Source organism: Penicillium coprophilum (genome assembly GCF_028826855.1).
Source record: "Penicillium coprophilum strain IBT 35676 chromosome Unknown utg000006l_segment0_segment0, whole genome shotgun sequence".
Taxonomy (NCBI): domain Eukaryota; kingdom Fungi; phylum Ascomycota; class Eurotiomycetes; order Eurotiales; family Aspergillaceae; genus Penicillium; species Penicillium coprophilum.
The window spans coordinates 3,928,600-3,947,310 of NW_026622725.1; the positions used below are offsets into that span (position 1 = coordinate 3,928,600).

The window sequence follows — 18,711 nt, forward strand, 5'->3', positions numbered from 1 at the left end:
TGCTTTGTTTGCAACCGGCACGCGTCGCTATGTACATCGCCAAGTATCTTCCTCGACGACGACATGCTTCAATTGTAGCATAAGAACTAGCGGAATTTATTACACACATTGACTTCCATGGAACAAGCAGACTCACGACAGTTGTTCAACACTTCTTGGACCATCCACCGTCTTTCTCCTCTCCATCATGGGAAGGACTGTGAAACCCTCCTAGACAACCAGGTCGCCTTAAAAACATACGCAACGCGTCTACGTGACCATATCACAGGTGATGTTCTTGCTGGTATTCATATAAGCACTGGTGCAGCAGACGACAACGCGCTCTCCAAGACAGGCGCCCTTAAAGATTGTCTATGGCGGCCAATATCTCAATCACTGCGCGACGAAGCGCCAAGCAGATCCCAGAATACGGGATTTCCTGGTATTCTAGTAACGCTAGAATACGAAAACATCGTCTACAAAGCAGCTTTGCTCGCAGACACAGAATCATCCCAAAATGAGCGCACGGGATCCACATCTCTTCCACTCCTTCTAACCAGATTCCCAACTGCGCTCCGGCAAACATTCCTCACATTCCTATCTACCAATTTCGACACTTACTGCTCGCCACTCCGACTGCCGTCAAGTTTTCTCTGTACAGGTCTAGAGACATACGTCGATACTCTGCGCGCTCATCAGTCAAGTATGAGTGACACAGTCGAAAATGTTATCAAAGAGTTACAGCTCACGTTGTCCTTTTCATCATCAATCGCACCAGCGCTGAGATCTCTCAATATTAGCGTTGCACGCGCTTCATTGGCTGGCTTCCTGCACGATCAGCCTGGACAACCGGCACCGAAGCCACGCAGTCTGCAGCATAAACTGCGCAACCCTTTCATCCCCAATCTTACTTCGTACCTAGAGACAAACCTTGCCATGAAGCTGGATCTGGATGGGTCGTCTTCGGACCAGGTTGCGAAGCAGCATGTGCGACTCTCGAAGGTTGCATGTGCTGCTTTCGTTCTGGGCAGTGAAGGGCGTGTGAAACTGGTTGTGGCTGCTGACAGGGATGCTGGGGATGGAGATGAGAGCTCTCGAGCTCGAGGCGACCAACATGCACTTGCTTTGGAGGCAGGGGAATCACTTCTACGGTCGGTGATCCGCAAGGCTGTTGTGGGGGATCATTTGGCTACGTGAATCTTATGAAGTTCTTTGCCAGTGTGAATCTGAGACACGTCACAATATCCATGGAGCTCGGAATGAGCAGTCAGTCTATGGTGCAACCCCATCAGCATGACATACCTGGAACAACAGAGACCATGGCTTTGCTTCAGGGGCTATTCAATCTACTGGACTCGTCACCGATACACGACTGTATAACCAAGTGCAAACTCCTTCAGCTAGACTGCAGTTGCTAGCGCCATGCTTTGACCCAGTCCTCTGTCACTACGGCATTGGGGATACTGGAGTATTGGGGTTCATCGCCAAGATGGCACACCCAGGAGAGCTGATCTCGGTGCATAGAAACGCATAAGGGCTTATTCAGTTCTTGACGATTCAACACTCCTTCTTCAAGAGAGAGAATTGATCATGTGCTCCCGTCATCTTGATAGGTGTTGCTCTATGACGAAAGCGTCAGATAGAGCAACGTTTTATAATTTTTAGAGACCGAATTGCGCAACATTTCTGTACAAATATCCAAACTGTATCCAAACACACATCACCAATATCATAGCAATATATATAGACAGAGACTATATCTCCTCTGTCTGGTTCTCAGATTCCGCCAACCGCAGCGCCTCATCAACACTGGGCACGAAATGTGTCAATCCACCACAATTCTCAACAATACCACTCCGCTCAAACATGCGAAACACCTCCCTATTCGGCACACGGCAAAAGAACACTCTGACGTGTTCCTCCGCGTATGCGTGCACAATCTCCGAGAGAACCTGGGTACCAGACCCATCAATACTTGTAACACCATGAACGTCGAAAATGATATTCTTATTATGCTCCGGGGCGCGCATGCGCGGCAGAGAAGGATGGGCATGGCTGGAGCCGTAAAGTTCCAGACGCCGCAGCCGGTTCTTAAGATCGCCCGTGTTCGCAAATGTGAGGGGCTCGGGGATCTTGACGATCAGAGCACCTTCGACTAGCTCCACATTTTCTGGGTGGAGTTCAGCGTTGTCGAAACGCGCGGCTGTGCCGAGGACCTTGCCCAGGATCTGGATGCGAGGGTGCGTTGCGTGTCGGATGAGGATAATCACCGATAAACCCATTCCCATCGCCATGCCTAGTTCCAGGGAGTAGAAGATTGTTGTTGTGAAGATGAGGAGCATCAAGACAATCTCTGACCAACCTCGCAGGCGAATGAAGAAGAGTAGGTCATGGGGGCATTCTTCGACTAAAGTGAAAGCCACAACAGAGATCATGGAACACAAAACTGCTTTCTATCGGAATTATCATCGTCAGCACTCGTAAAAAGCCCCTGGGTATAGTGTAGGTAGGGTTGAGAGGGACGAACCGGGAGGTAGTAGAGATAAGGCAAAAGCACCATGACACAAGTGAATGTGATGATGCTGAGGAAGACACTGGTCATAGGTGACCGTGCTCCTGTTTGTGAGCTGAGCTTGCTTCGCCCGTATCCGCCAAATGCAGGCAAAGCCGAGAAGCAACCTCCGACGACGTTGGCGACGCCTAGTGCAACCATCTCACGATTGGCACTCATGAACATTCCCTTGATTCCATTAGAATTGCCTTCGCCGAGACCCTTGGCCGCGACTGATGACTCAAAGAAACCAAGTAGCGCGATGATAAACGATTTGCTCAATGCTGTGCGCACGTGTTTCATATGCGCAAACTGGAAAGGCCAATTAAAAGCGAATAGTCCTCCAGAGCCAACCTCTGTAGGTCCAAGAATTTCGAGCCCTTTGCCTTCCCAGTCGAGCTGCCAAGCCAAAACCGCCGACAGGGCAACAACCAGGAAGCGGTCTGGGAAATATATCACTTGAGGGATACGCGGTACGAGCATTTTTTTCAAAGTTCTGCGGACGATAAGTATGATGAACGTAAGCCCGGGGGCGACGATACGCACCTGAACACCATTATAACAGTAAAGCTAACGATCGAAACGATGGCAGTTAGTCCATGGCACTCTCGAGCGTTTCGAATGATGAAGATGAGTTTCTCAACACTGGTGCCATGGCTGACACCGGATTCTTTGGCATGCTCGGCCAAGCCCAATTCAGGGATAAGCTGGTCTACAAAAATCACAAAGCCGATAGCTGTGATGAATCCTCTCAAGAATGGTCGACTGAGCACGTTATCCAAAAACCCTAGGCGGGTCAATCCGGCAATCAGTATCATGCCGCCGGACATGGCAGTAGCCACTCCGACAATAAGAGCAGTTTCTGTAAGGTCGTCCTCGCCCGAGATCCCTTTCATGACACTTGCTTTGACAATAGCACCCGTCAACAGGGAGCCCGCGGCCTCCGGTCCAACTACCAAGAGAGGGCAGCTTCCTAGGATGGCATAGATCATGGGATGTATGACGAAAGAGTAGAGGCCGCTGATGGGTGGTGCATGGGCAAGATTGGAGGCTAGAGAGAGCGCCATTGGGATATAGATGGACGCTACAGTCAATGCAGCCATGAGATCTCCACGCAGGAATGACCAATGGTATTGTTGGATCCAATTGAGAAAGGGAATATAATATGATATGTATCTGTGATTGATTCGTTAGCTACTAGTCGTGAGATAGACTACGAGAGTGCTCGCAGTGTATGAATCAGATACGACCTACTGCTTATTCGTGTCGGTTATTGGAAAAGTGAAGGATGATTTCATCTGTGATGGAGTCTCTGAATCTGGGACCGACTCCGGGTGGTCTACTACACCTCTAGGGCGACCGGCCGCGCCTCCCGCCGCTTCATGTCCATTATATCCACTTGTATCGCCCGACCCTCCAAGGTATGACTGTCTTCCCACGTCTCCTATCTGGGGGGAGAATGTGCCATGACTGCAGTGCCTTTCACCGCACGCAGGACCGGCCTGAAGGTACGATTCCAGAAGCCGAGTTCTTGCGTCTGGTTCACTTGTAACCCCAGTTCCGGTTTGGTTGTCATGTGTCGTATGATTTCCGTGGCTAGAATTTGTCGAAATTCCAAGACCAGTTTGAGGCGATGAACGGAAAGCGTCGACAATGCGGTCTCGTATAGTCCGACGTGCTGGTCCGTCGGACTCCCCAGGGAGTAATGAGCTCGTCTCAGACATGATTTGGACAGATAGTTGAGGAGTTGTTAGGTCAAGAGATTAGACATTAAGTAGGCCGCCATGAATACTGGTCAAAATATTAGGTAAAAGATTGAAAGCGCCTGAGCAATTGGGACAACTCCCAGCCCCAAATTGTTTTGTCGGTTAGGCAAGGGCGCGCTAGACTGATAAGCGGGGAACGCAGGCGTTATCGTTGATTCGATGTAGATCCTCGGAGAATGACTATACAATTAAAGGGAAAAAAAGAACAATCAGAAGAACCTCGGAGAATTCTGTAACTTGTAGAAAGGCCACCATCAAGTATACTGAGGAGCTACAAGAAACATGACCGTCCTGCCGTCCACGGGTTGATTTCTGTTGACGTAATTGATTGATGTGTCAGCCAAGATCGAATCTGTGGACATTGGAAGGCGGTGTGAAAACTGTCACATGACTAATAGTCCCGTGACTGGTCAGGTCAATGTGGGTTTTGAGTCCGCCACAAAGAGATAGATTGTGCCTCATTCACGTCGCCTCTTCCCTCTGCGCTCCTGTTTTCCGGACCATAAGATCACTCATAGTCCATTGGTCGCTCTCTCAACAGTCTCGATTGTGCCATCGAATCCGTCTATTTCGCACCTCAGATTTCCCCGAGAAAAAAAAACAGCACCCCGCCAAGATGTCTTTAACAAACTGTCGGTTTTATGAGGAAAAGTACCCGGAGGTGGACAGCTTCGTCATGGTGAATGTCAAGCAGGTACGGACTATTTGATTCATGAAATAAAAAACTAGAGCGACAGGGACTGATTTTTGTGTGTGTAACGAGCTAGATCGCCGAGATGGGCGCATACGTGAAGCTGCTTGAATACGATAACATCGACGGCATGATCCTCCTCTCAGAACTTTCCCGCAGACGTATCCGCAGTATCCAAAAGCTCATCCGTATTGGGCGCAACGAGGTCGTCATCGTTCTTCGTGTTGACAAGGAGAAAGGCAAGCATATCTTATTCACCTGGTAGAACGCAAGAACTAACATACCAAACTTGAAGGTTACATTGATCTGTCGAAGCGACGTGTGTCTCCGGAGGATGTCATCAAGTGCGAGGAGCGTTACAACAAGAGCAAGGCAGTGCACTCCATCATGCGCCACGTCGCAGAAGCCACCCAGACCCCGCTGGAGACCCTATACGAGAACATCGGGTGGCCTTTGAACCGCAAATACGGCCATGCGCACGACGCCTTCAAGATCTCTATTACGTAGGTTCTTTTCTTTTCGTTTCATCATATGATTGAATTCCCCTAACAGTTGTTTTCCCAGAAACCCCAATGTCTGGGATGAGATCACCTTCCCCAACGATGCCGTCAAGAGTGAGCTGCAGCAATACATCAGCAGCAAACTTACCCCCCACCCTACCAAGGTCCGTGCCGATATCGAGGTTACTTGCTTCGGTTACGATGGAATCGATGCCGTCAAGGATGCCCTCCGTACCGCCGAGGCCGATAACACCCCCGAGAACCAGATCAAGGTCCGACTGGTCGCTCCTCCTCTCTACGTCTTGGCCAGCCAATGTCTCGACAAGACCCTCGGTGTCAAGTTGCTTGAGGAGGCCATTGTGAAGATTGAAGAGCGTATCAAGGCGAAAGGCGGTAACTGCACCGTGAAGATGGCGCCCAAGGCCGTCACTGAGCACGACGATGCGATCTTGCAGGAGCTTATGGAGAAGCGCGAGCGTGAGAACACCCAGGTCAGTGGAGATGAGGACTCAGAAAGTGATGAAGGCGTTCCCGAGTAAGCAACGGGCTACAACTTCGAGTCGAGGGGCATACAGCGGTCATCAGCGCTTGCATTCATAGCTGGAATTACCGCTAGAGGGGAGTTGGTCAAAGATGGATAGAAAAAGCTTGCACATATCGGAAAACAAGGCTCGATGGGCCAGTGTGCTGATGGGCAGGATTGCAGTCAGAACTCGCTCGTTAGCCAAGGCAGTCGCCTGAACTTCGGGTCTGGGGATGACATATTCACGCCTGTGTATGCGCTGGATGCCCATTGCGGTCGAAATCCTCGTTCCCACCGTCCAAAGACGCTGGGTCCGCACAGGGTGCAAGTTCTGATGCACATAATGTTTGCGATGCAACCGAGACGTTCAATGCCAGTCATGCTTTTAAATGCAAATCGTATCCTTGTAGAGGCTACAATATGTACCTACATGTAGATACATCATTTATAGAAATTCTTGAGAGATCGAATGTCCTTGAAATATGGCGGGGAGCTGAAGCTTATCTACCGTCGATCATCATTGGTTGCCCTCTCAAGCTAAGATCGGTGAAAGCCTCTTCCCTCTTTCTTTCTTGTTTTCCTCTCCAGTTTTCATTCGCGACATGGGACATTGGAAGAATCTCTTTACCGCCGATCGTGGCAGGACACGGCACCGTGTTGAGGTGGAACGTCGTCGGCGTACGTCATTTTCTATGCGGCGTGGAACACTGCTAACAAGTCACAGTGCTACCGGCCTATGCTGCTGATGAGACTGACGCCTCTGATACTTCAAAGGAAATTGCAAAGGTTGCTCTTCGGCTGAAATACCAAGTGGAGCAGGTTGTCTCCTGTGAAGTAGAGGAGAATGTGTTGACCGACCCAAACAGCCGTATCATCACGGATGATGTGGTTGCGACTGCTAAGCAGGCTGGTGGAGATGAATATAAAGCATGCGTTGTTTATTGTCTTTTGGTTTGTCTGCGATGGTTCAAGATTCAATCATCCGTCGAGCTTTGGGATTCCGATCTTCATGAAATTCGGGCTGTGGCTTGCGAGGTCATCGCCAAGCGCATGTAATGCCCCTCTAACACTGCGCGTTTTGTGTTATTTATTCACTAACTTGAACAGTATCGAATCCGAGCAGAATCAAGAGTACGTGCTGAAAGACATCTTACTCAAGCGATACTCTATCTTCAGTGAAGGTGTAGAGACTGATCCCGCCAACGTCATTGAACGGGCGGTAGATCTCCATGCCTTGAGGATCATCAGCTGTGCCGCGTATCAGAAATGTATCCAGTACTTGTGGAGAGGTTGGATCTGTCAAGAAGAGGGCAATCCAACTAACTTTGTCGAATACAGCGAGAAGGATAACACCGATTATTGGGTTCATTTCCATCCCGATCGGATGCGGACTCCTCTATATCAGAATGTTTGCCAAATTTTGTTCTCCTTGATTTACCTTGCGATTTATACCGCAGTTATCAATACCGTGAATCCAACCGGTGATCTGGATGTGGCTGAAGCCATACTTTACGGGATGACTCTCGCGTTCATCTGCGACGAGGGGGTCAAGTTTTGGAAGGTTGGATGGAATTACCTCGAATTTTGGAATGCCTTCAACTCGACCCTCTACACTATTTTGGCAGTGTCCCTTGCCTTGCGATTTATTGCCTTGGCACACTCATCGTCTACTCACGACGAACAAAGACAGCTATACAACGAGCTCAGCTACAACTTCCTGGCCTTTGCGGGCCCTATGTTCTGGATACGCATGATGCTATATCTTGACTCGTTCCGCTTCTTCGGTGCTATGTTTGTGGTTCTTCGAGTCATGATGAAGGAGAGCTTGATATTCTTTGCTCTTCTATTTGTCGTTATGGCTGGTTTCTTTCAGGCCTTCATCGGCATGGCCCAAGTGGATCCCGATATTCCTCTCCACCGAAACATCCTCCAGGGCATGGTAAACAGTATCATGCAGAGTCCTGAGTTTGATACATTCCAGGAGTTTGCGTTTCCCTTTGGTATCATCCTCTACTACGTATTCAACTTTATTGTCATGACTGGTAAGTTTGCATCGGACTTGTTTGGAGCGAGGTTAACAACTATCAGTTTTGTTGAATATCCTCATCGCCCTATACAACAGTGCATATGAAGATATCGCTGGAAACGCTACGGATGAGTACATGGCGATCTTCGCGCAGAAAACTATGCAGTTCGTCCGCGCCCCAGATGAAAATGTCTTCATTCCACGTACGTATTCACTTGACTTGGATGTAGTGCTGTGTGACTAATTTGCTCTGGGAACTAGCGTTCAATCTCATCGAGATTCTATTTCTGATAACCCCATTCGAGTGGTGGCTTTCGCGGGAGGCTTACGCCAAGGTAAATGACATTGTAATGGGCGTGATATATTCACCGCTGCTTGTCGTTGCAGCCTGGGTTGAGACCCGTCAGGCGCACAAGATTCGATGGAATCGCCGCCATGGCGAAGAGGACGATGACAGTGCTCAGGAATGGGAACATGTGGCCAAGGAGGTCAATTTTGATCTTGATGATACTTGGAAAGAGCACGTAGCTGAGTCCACGCCGGATATCAAGGTTGATAGTTGTACATACGAAGTCAGAGAGCTGAAGGAGCAGGTTAGAATGTTGACGGAGATGGTGAAGGGATTGACTCAGGAGATTGTGGACAAGAAGGTGGATGGAGCAAGCTAGAAATCCTTATTGAATTGTACAGTAAAGATGCTATGCCCTGAATGTACAGGATATTCTGATACTATTGAAGTTTTCCCAAATTAGATTGTAAAGCTGACTATTCACTTAATGCTTAGCAAGAAACCTATATTTAGAGGCCCCTGAGCAATCACTGTACAGCAACAGACAGACCAAGAATAGAGGCAATTTTCTCCCGTTGACGATCCAGCTGTGAGAGCTTCACTCGATGGGGCTTTCCGATACCCGTCCGCGGAATCTCGTCCACAAAGACCACACCTCCATCTAGGGCTTTATAGCTAGCCAGTTGGCCTTGGATCAGGCTTTCCACTTGATCCGCCGTCGTCTCGGGAGATATACCAGTGCGGACGACATAGGCCCGGGGGACCTCGCTACTGCCATCTGGAAGCATGACCCCTATGACAGCTGCGTCCTTGATACCCGGGTCCTTCAGTAGAATACCTTCAATCTCTGCGGGGGCGACAGAATACCTGAATCAAGCAAGATACATTAGTTTGTCATCGACTGCATCGGATATCCCATGGGTGGAAAGAAGGAAAGGTGAACGCGAGAGGAAAAGAGATGAGCCTAGAGAGTGAGATAACTTACGCTCGAACTTTGATGAGATCTTTTGTCCGTCCGATGACGAAGTAATTTCCGTCTCGCACATGCACCATATCCCCCGTTCGGAACCATCCTTGCTCGTCTTTGTCGTCAGTCCGCCCTTTATATCCCAAGAGCAGCCCCGGCCCACGGATATACAACTCTCCAGGGGAGTCTGCTGTCCCGGCGACATCTTCGCCCGTGTCGGGATCGACAAAACGCAGCTCATATCCAGGTAGCAGAGTCCCCACACTGCCAAATTGTGGTGTTACCCCGTAGCGATTCTGGAACACCACACCAACCTCAGACATACCCCACAAATTTCCTGCTACAGCTTCTGGTGACAGGAGGCTCTGGAATTGCTGCATAGAGTGCCCGTCGATGGGGGCACCGGATATTCCGACATAACGCAGGGAAGATAAGCTCTCGGCTACATGCAAAGAGGTCTTGTTTAGAATATGGACCATGGCAGGGACCATGTACGTCTCCGAGATGGAGTGCTGGCGAATGCTGTCGAGGAAAGTGGAGATCTCGAATCGCGGAAGAACGTAAAGAGGCTCGCCGTACCGGATGGGGAAGATGTTGGTCCAGAAGTCGCCAAAAGAGTGGTACATCGGTAGTGCCATCAGACGGACGACGGGGTATGGCACTTGATAGTGAACGCTCAGATGGTGGGAAATGATCGTGTGGTGGGTTCGGATCGCGGCTTTGGGGAGCCCACTGGTGCCACTGGTCAGGAACATGGCAGCCGGGGTCGTCTTGCTCTGTTCGCTGTCGTTGAACTGAAGCCAGTCGGTCTCCCCGTAGTGGAGCAGATCCTCCAGGCGAATAGACGGGTCGACTATCTGGGGATTGGAATCCTCCGTCTGCTCCGCCTGACCGTGTGCAAATTGGACTATGGTGTCAATGGAGTGCTCATCCACCAGAATGACTTGACTCGGGGAGATTTCCTGCAGGCTGCACACCTCCAAAACCCTGGATAGGGCCCCTGGAGCAGTTATAACTAACCGAGGCTCGGCGAGACGAAGTAGATGGGTCAGTTCATGTTGGGGACTAGCCAGGTCGCAGCCCATATAAACACCTCCGGCACCCACGATGGCGAAGAAAAGAGCAGAATGTATAACCTATGTCAGTGTTAGGGAAATATCACAGTCATGGGAGAGTGTGATTACACTATTTTCCAGCTGCACGAGAACACAATCACCTCGTTCCACACCCCGGGCTCGGAGGCCAGCAATGAGTGATCGAACTAGTCGCCGGAACTGTACGGCATTGAAAGCACGCAAAGGGTTTCGGGCATCGATATAGATCGGGCTAGATAAATCGAAGGTCGGGCCATTAAAAGCGAAGCTGACTAGATCCGTCTCGGGTAGCTCCATATTGATTGTCACTCTGCTATTAAGTGATCAAAATATGCAAAGCCATATCCTGCAGGGTCTTTGCGCTCTTTAAGTACGGAGTACAAATTGGACAAGTTGGAGTACAGCTGAGGTACAAGCTGAAGTACAGGCTGAGATTGTCAGGCCTGCATGATACAAAGCCAAAGTTCCTGTATGATTTTGATCTGCACGAGACAAGTAACATGCAGTAAACTAGTGAAAAGCCACCAACTCGCACTATCGTCACTATCATACAGATCTACCACCCAATACTATTTTCAGGCCCCCACGCTGTCATTGCAGAGCTTTGAAGCAGCTGCATACGCTAAATCACCCACAGATGCGCCACTGAGAATTAAAATCACTCCGATGGCAACAGTCAATTCTCTCGTAAACCATTGGCTGAGCCCAACAGCGATAAGCGAGTCGACTCCGAGCTCTGGAATGAGCGTGTCAGGGGAGAGTGGTGCATCTGCAGTCAAGTTCAGACTGGCCCGCATTTTCTCCATGAGAGGTTTGGCGATTGCCTCTGCCTTCTCCTCCAAGCTTGTTGCCGCAGCCACAAGTTCCTTAGTCGATAGGGTCTCATTTGATGAAGGCATTTGATCATGACTCGCTGTGGCCGTGTAGGAGTAGAATGGCCACAGCTTTGGCACCGGACACATCATACAACCACTCTGCAGGCTCTGGTGTCGAAGACCCGCGATGAACTCAGCGTTGTTAATCGAATCTGAGCGCCCACAGAGGATTGCTTCAGCTAGTAGTTCGTCGACATCCCGCTGGGATATGGCCGCCGGACCATACCAAGAGTCCTTTATCGAGAAGGGATTGTCAATACCGTGGATCTCACCCAGATGTACGAGGCTCGCCGGTCTGCCCTGGGCCCGACGATGGCGGACTATCGAGCTCATTTTCGCAGACATGGCCGTAGTCATTGCCTGATTTGCGTGGCCTAGAGCTCCTGCAATAGATCCAATGAGCACCCAAAAGTCCAGAGTTGGGGTTCTGTGAAGCTCGTCTAGCTGTTGCAATCCCCTCAAAACTGGATGTAGATGGTTTTGGAGTAGTCCCGTAGTGAGCTGGGACAAGGAGCAGTCGGGTAGAGCTGGGGGTTTGATTAGCAATCCTCCCACTACCGGAGGAAACGCATGAGGAATATGTTGATGCAGACTGGTGACGGAAAAATCATCGTTCAGGTTTCTGGCATCGATCAGCTTGCGTATACAGATGAAAAATACTAGGTTGAGTCACTTACATTGTCGAGAGAGCTATGCGCGTTCCCCGTCGAGAAACCTCTTCCAACCACCACGCATCTGGCTCAGAGCTGAAGCTAGCGAGGAGGATCCATTTTGCCCCGTGTGATGCCAGCCAGAGACAAGCAATATGGGCTAATTCACTAGCTAGACCTATGAGTATGTAGGTTTTCTTCTCCGACAGCTGCACCTGAGAGCTGGCCGTTGATATCTGGGCGAGCACCGAAGTCGAAGAGCTCCAATCTACAACGACCTCCTGGCAATCAATGGTGGGGTACTCAGAAACCCTATCAATCGGTAACGAATCCACGGGACTCGGTGAGAGCGCCTCGAGGCTGGTGTACGCCACTAAGCAAGCGGTTAGGAAGGCCGTGGCTATGATCGATGATACATTCCCGTTTATTGGCTTTTTTGATGCAGAGGCAAGGTAGAAATCCTCAACATGCATTCGTGCCGCGTTCTCAGGCAAGATCGATCTCACACGCTCATATACACCCTGTCCACGGCGATGTAGGACAGCCATGACCGACACATCGGAGGGAAGTACTTGAGACAATTGCCGCGCGGTGCTATGCTCATGCAGTAGTAGCATCGGCCTCTCGTTGTCAGGGTTGGTGGTGCTGGTGCTGAATATGATTTTGCCGCCGCGCCGTGTCGGTATTTGACGGAAGATAGACTGGAGGACCCGGTCGGCTTCGTGCACCACAAGCGTCCCGGATTGGGGAACTTGCTCGACCAGGTATCCCGCCAGCAGAGCAGCCGCTGTGGCGCGGAGGAAAAATTGCTCATGCGATTCCAAGACCGTGTCTGGCACTGACCAGGCCCAGCACTCTGGGACAATGACCTGAGATGCAATGTGAGATGACAGAGCGATTGTTCTCTTATTTCTGCTCAGGTCCTGCCCTATGACTACCCACAGGAACGTGTTCTCTGCTACTCGCACAGCGGCAAGACTGGAATGTCGCACTCGTAGAGAAAGAGTTGGTCCATAGCTTGTGTTAACAGGCGGATCAACCATCGAGAGAAGGCGGAACCCTTCAGAGGCTTTGTCAGAGGTCGCAGGAAGAACCTGTACGATTCCCTTGCCCAGGTCCACGTAGTCTGTCACCCTCTGGTGCCTGGCCAGATGGCGCAGCCCAGTAGAATGGTCGTGGTATTGACGAGGAATACGGAACATAGAGCCGTCGTATTCAATTTCAGGCTCAACATTTTCCAGTCCATCTGAATCAGGGCATTCTTGAGCTGTACTGGCTCTAACAAAACGTTCGAGGGCGGTTGCCAGGACTTCCGCTGACGCTCCAGCCGGATCTGTGACATGTAGCAGCTGCAGCTGACAGGATGGCTTTTCAGAGGCCAGGACGCTGCGAAGGAGGCTTTTTGCTAGTTCAGAACTAGGGCGATCGATATTCTCTGATGTCACCCATAGCATACGCTTACAGATTGTGATTAGTCTCCGCAGCTCGCTCAGGCTAGCGTCGGTCAGATCTCGACCATCGGCGAGGCACAAAACAGTCATTTCAGAAAGATCGTCATCCAAAATGAGATCCAGGGACGGTGCACGCAAGACTTGAATGAATTCGCTCTGCACTAATCCAGCAAGTTCTGACATAGGGCAGCGTGCGTCCTCGGCACCATCGCCAAGCAGCAGCAGACCCCCACGGGGCGATGCTCCCGCATTGTTGTTTGGGGCCCGGCAGAGAAGAAGTGAAAAATCCTCGAAGCTTGCAATTTCTCGGGGTGCAATGGGCGATTCCAAGCCACGGAACCCGTTATTAGACAGTAGATCAACCCAGTGCTCCCTGGTGGTAACTTGCTCACTGGTGCAGTAGCCCTTTCCAGTCTCTATGCATATAGCCGGAGGGCCGAATAGAACATTCAAGTATGTAGTGCTGGGATTTGTTCTAACGAGTAGAACCAGGAATCCGCCAGGCTTGAGCAAGCGACGGATACGGGCCACCGCAGCCTCTCGTAGGAATACCGCAGTTGTGATTAGCACCATTTCATAGGATTTCTCCCGGTAGCCCTGCTCAATAGGGTCCTCACTGATATCTAAGGCTTTGTGCGCCACCTCGCTAGATTGATCAAGGTTATCCCGAGCTACCTGTAGGCCAGAAGCGGATAGTGCTGCATAGGTAAATGACCGGTAGGTCCGACCGATCTTCTTCAATTCGGAGTGAACATGACCTCCAAATTTGCCGATCTGAAGAATGTTCATCTGTGGAAAGCGGAAACACGCCTGGCTGACGATAGATACAAGCTCATTTGCTAAGTACGAGACCTGTATATCGTCCTGCAGATATTGATTTTCATCATCGACAGCCGGCCAGGCCTCTATTTGAGAGCCCGATTGACGCAGGACGCGGGGCAGCTGCTGGCCTACCGCAGCGATAGCTTTGAGGCTAGGGTCCTTCATTGACGGACTTACTCGAGCCATGAAGTCCTCGATGTTCTGGTCCAACCATTCGGGTGCGCCTACAAGACCTAGTCCTTGGCAAGAATTCTCAACACATTGGCTTATCCATGCAAGCAGACGAGCACCATCACAATTCAATCCACTTCGCTCCGAGTCAGTCAGTTCATTGCTGGCCTGCTTGAGATACAGTAGCGCAAGCTCCTCTCGAAGAGTGTGTAGCTGTACAGTAGCTGCGGGAAGTTGGCGTGGAGCCTTCTGAAGTGTGGGATCAAGCGGCCCCCATTCGGTCTGTGAAAGGACCTGTGCATTGCTCGGTGCACTCACAGACGGCTGACATACTAGGCAAACACCTTCGAGCTGGACAAACTTTTCCCCGTTCATCGTAAATATGTCGATATCACCACGAATCTGATCTTCATCGACGTGAGTCAAATAGCTTGCTATTGTAATTTCCTTTTTCTGCCAACTAGAAGCACACAACGCGGGATTGACCCAGGTGCTGTCGACAGTTTTGGATAGGAATGGGCCCATCAACAGTGTCTCCTCGGGCCCACCAATTGCAGCAATCATTGTTTGAACAGCAAGCTCCAAAATAGCCGGATGAAGAGTGATAGGCTCGTTAGACTCTCTCGGGGGAACGATAACACTTCCTGCGGCGTGATCACGTCTTTTTTGGAGTCCTGTCAACGCAGAAAAAGGGCCAGTGCAGTGATATTCGACTCGGCGCAGGCTGTCATAGAACTTGGTGATGTCGACGGGTCCCAAGGCCGGAGCTAGCTGGCCTTGTGAAGGAAGGAGACCATGATCTGGATCGCCTGGGTGCATGACCATCTTGGCTGTTGCACACTGTACGAGCTCCCCAGACACAGCGGCCTCGCAGTAGAACACGGCAGATATGACTCCATTATGCGAGTAAATACCACTCACGGTGACAAGCACCTCCGTGCCGATGGGACTGTTCTGGATGGGGAGTTGGGCTTGGACGATTAAATCCTTAATGTTCAGCAAGCGCAATCCCTGGCTTTGTGCCACTATCCTCCCTGCTTCCAGCGCCATCGATATATATCCAGTCTCGGGGAAGACAGGTATTGATCCAGCAAGACGGTCCGCCAACCAAGGTAGCTCCTCTGGTCGCAGGTAGTTTCGCCAACGGAACTCTCCTGCTCCATTCTCTGGGCTGAGAGTACCAAGGAGTGCATTGGGAGGTGTAACACAATGGCTATATTTCAATGACATTCGCGACTGCGCCCAGTATGTCTGAGAGTGATCGAAAGGATACAGCGGTAGCGAGTCTACCAGCGCAGGCGACTGGTCTGGGGCAAAGAGTGAAACATACCCTGGGAGGCGGACGACATTGGGGTCTAGGTGCGCCCAGGACGATCCCAGGGCCATTGCCCATGTATCAAGGCCGGGCTTCCCTCTCTCAGCAAGGGCAATGTAAGGAATTTTTGAGTGGGCTGAGTGCATTTTAGACAGGGTTTGTAGGACAGGCCCTCTCAGTGTTGGGTGTGGCCCGATCTCAATGATGAGATCTGGTGGTCCAGCGTCTCGTACAGCGGCCTCCAGCGCCTGGGAAAATTGTACAGGACGCAGCATGTTCTCGATCCAGTACTCCCCCATCAATTCTTTCTGGTCATATCCAGTCATGACGTTTCCGGGGTAGACGCTAGAATACCAGCGGGCGACAGATGCTTTCAGCACGACAGGATAAGCTTTCATTGCCTCGCGGTAGGGTTCTACGCATGGCTTCATATGGGGGGAGTGATATGCAGTATCCACTCGAAGCATACGAGGAGTGAGACTTAGGCTCTTCAGCAGCCATTCCAACTCGCGCAGGCACTCTGCATCACCTGATAAGGTGACGCCGGAGGGCGAATTAGCGGCGGCAATGCTTACACGTCCAGAATAGGTTTCTAAAGCACAAATCGTCTGTGCCTGCTGCCACGTCAGATTCACAGCCATCATCCGGCCTGTCGGATCGCGTGACTCATCGATGGCCTTTCCCCGAAGGTATGCAATGCGGATCGCATCTGATGCTGTCAACACACCCGCGGCATAGGCTGCGACAACCTCGCCGGAAGAGTGGCCAACAACAACGGTAAACTCGATACCTACCGCCCGAAGGATGTTGACTTGCATGATCTGTAAAGCTGTTCGTAAGGGAAGAGAAAGAAGACCCTCATCCACACGCGAAGAAGATGCTGGTTGTGACAATTCCTTGAGAAGAGAAAACTGTGGACGGAGTTCCAGAGGAAGTTCATTGAGAGCTTCCTCCAGATGACCCATCCATTGTCGAATTTGGGGACTTGCCTCAATTAGATCGAGCCCCATTTGCGGCCACTGGACTCCTTGACCCGTAAAGATCCCCATAACCCGCCTGGGCCGAGTGCTGGATCTAAAGACAATAGAGGAGGGTTTACCAGTGGCCCTTCGACTGAGTTCTGTATCAATCCGGTCTTGTAAGTCCTGCACGGAGTGCGCCGGTAGCGTCAATCGGTGGCGATGAGTGGAACGTCGAACCCACAAGGATAGCGCCAGACCAACAAAACTGACTGCTGTATCTTCCCGAAGGAATCTTGCGTAGGACTCCAGGACAAGTGTCAGTGTCCGCTCAGAGGAAGCAGAGAAGACAAAGGGCAGACTGGAGGGGATATTGTTGGACGGGTTGAGCTCGCGGCGCGTGTAGCTCTCTAGAACCACATGCACATTGGCACCCCCAAAGCCGAAGGAGTTCACTGAGGCTCGGCGAGGACAACCATCTGGAACTTCAGGCCATGGGATGCACTCCGTGGGAACACATAATTGAGCGGCAAACGGTTCTATCTTTGGATTGAGCTGCCGCATCAGGAGATTAGGAGCGATCATCCCATGTTGCAGCGAGAGGGAAGCCTTAATCAATCCCGCCAGTCCAGCAGTGGCCTCTGTATGTCCAATGATGGTCTTTATTGATCCCACATACAGTCGATTGGTCGGATCTGGGACGGATTCAGGCCCAAAGAAGCTTGAGTGGATTGCGGTTGCCTCCTGGGGATCTCCGGCTTGGGTCCCTGTACCGTGGGCCTCGAAGTACTGGCACCGATCTGCGGGCCTGTCTTGAGGGAAAAGGCCCGCGCGTGCATAGGTAGCGAGGATCAATGACTGCTGTGCCTTGGAGTTAGGCATGGTGATCCCCATGGTTCGCCCATCCGAATTTGCTCCGGAGGCGCGGATCACGCATTCGATGGGGTCCCCATCCTTGATTGCATCCTGCAGCCGTTTCAAAACAACCGACGCCACTCCTTCGCCACGTGCATAGCCGTTAGCTTTGCTGTCCCACATGCTACTCCGGCCGGTCGGAGACAGCATTCGTGTTTTAGAGTCTGCGATGTAGGCATTGGGTGACAGCATCAGATTGCTCCCTACTGCCACCGCCAGGGAACAGTCATCGTTCTGCAAAGCCTCGACTCCGAGATGGACAGCGAGTAGACTTGAAGAACATCCAGTATCAACGGTCATTGAAGGACCTTGCCAGTCAAAGTAATAAGAAATGCGGTTGGCCATAATCGACGGTGAGTTGCCCGTGACCATATATGCTGGGAATGCCTGGGGATCCATCGCCTGGATCTGATTGTAATCGTTGCGAAGAGCGCCGCAGAACACTCCGGTCATAGAGCCCTGCAACGCATCCATTCGCAACCCCGCCGCATCAAGCGATTCATACACAGTCTCTAGGAGCAATCGCTGTTGAGGATCCATTGCCACGGCTTCTGTTGGCGAGATATTGAAGAAGGCCGCATCGAAGGCTTTGATATCCTCGTCCAAGAAGTAAGACTCCTGAACGTTTGTTGTGCCATGGTGATCTCCATCTGGATGATAGAATGCGTTGATATTGAACCGGTTGGCCGGAACTTTGCGTGCAATATCACGGGGGGCTTGGAGAAGCTCCCATAATTTCGCAGGCGAGAAAGCACCACCGGGAAAGCGGCATCCTGTGCCAATAATGGCAACAGGCTCTGTTGTTTTCATATTGAACTTGTATTGATGGGAGCGTGAAATTTGAGATCGAGATAACTTGCATTCGGATGTCTTTTAACTATACAGAAACTGTACAATGTATAGATGTGGAAAATACAGTATTGCCTCGCCCACTCCATACCTCGAACTATACCCTCAATATTACAACTATCGAACGAATAAGAAAAATCGACCTATAGATTAATTTCCGGACATGGACGGATCACAAACTAGCTCTCTCTTACTTGCGAAGCATTATCAGCACTCCATACTCCGTACGGCAGCCACAAACTGGCCAGACTCAGCTGCATGCAGGAAAACTATGTCACTGAGGAACATGTCAGGTTATACATGCATCTGTGGGCCTCG

At 50.9% G+C, this 18,711-nt stretch overlaps 6 protein-coding genes across 6 annotated transcripts; 3 read left to right on the forward strand and 3 right to left on the reverse strand.

The window, feature by feature from the left end:
• Positions 1–117: 117 nt before the first annotated feature.
• Positions 118–1,176, forward strand: N7500_010476 (uncharacterized protein; the record flags this gene model as incomplete). The annotated part of the gene is made up of 1 exon (XM_056681614.1): positions 118–1,176. The coding sequence occupies one exon, from the start codon at positions 118–120 to the stop codon at positions 1,174–1,176; it is 1,059 nt and encodes a 352-aa protein (XP_056528996.1).
• A 557-nt stretch (positions 1,177–1,733) lies between these two features.
• N7500_010477 (SulP family inorganic anion transporter) lies at positions 1,734–4,254 on the reverse strand (the record flags this gene model as incomplete). The annotated part of the gene is made up of 4 exons (XM_056681615.1): positions 1,734–2,432; positions 2,507–3,026; positions 3,077–3,706; positions 3,785–4,254. 4 exons carry the CDS (start codon positions 4,252–4,254, stop codon positions 1,734–1,736), a joined length of 2,319 nt encoding a protein of 772 aa, XP_056528997.1.
• A 658-nt stretch (positions 4,255–4,912) lies between these two features.
• N7500_010478 (translation initiation factor eIF2 subunit alpha) lies at positions 4,913–6,026 on the forward strand (the record flags this gene model as incomplete). The annotated part of the gene is made up of 4 exons (XM_056681616.1): positions 4,913–4,990; positions 5,064–5,226; positions 5,283–5,490; positions 5,552–6,026. The coding sequence occupies 4 exons, from the start codon at positions 4,913–4,915 to the stop codon at positions 6,024–6,026; spliced, it is 924 nt and encodes a 307-aa protein (XP_056528998.1).
• A 586-nt stretch (positions 6,027–6,612) lies between these two features.
• yvc1 (putative potassium ion channel Yvc1) lies at positions 6,613–8,704 on the forward strand (the record flags this gene model as incomplete). Its single annotated transcript, XM_056681617.1, has 5 exons — positions 6,613–6,688; positions 6,735–7,062; positions 7,118–8,052; positions 8,099–8,239; positions 8,298–8,704. 5 exons carry the CDS (start codon positions 6,613–6,615, stop codon positions 8,702–8,704), a joined length of 1,887 nt encoding a protein of 628 aa, XP_056528999.1.
• A 148-nt stretch (positions 8,705–8,852) lies between these two features.
• On the reverse strand, positions 8,853–10,377 carry pyr1 (nicotinic acid-CoA ligase pyr1; the record flags this gene model as incomplete). Its single annotated transcript, XM_056681618.1, has 2 exons — positions 8,853–9,192; positions 9,311–10,377. 2 exons carry the CDS (start codon positions 10,375–10,377, stop codon positions 8,853–8,855), a joined length of 1,407 nt encoding a protein of 468 aa, XP_056529000.1.
• Positions 10,378–10,961: 584 nt separating this feature from the next.
• On the reverse strand, positions 10,962–18,354 carry pyr2 (non-reducing polyketide synthase pyr2; the record flags this gene model as incomplete). The annotated part of the gene is made up of 2 exons (XM_056681619.1): positions 10,962–11,853; positions 11,939–18,354. 2 exons carry the CDS (start codon positions 18,352–18,354, stop codon positions 10,962–10,964), a joined length of 7,308 nt encoding a protein of 2,435 aa, XP_056529001.1.
• Between the last annotated feature and the right edge of the window lie 357 nt (positions 18,355–18,711).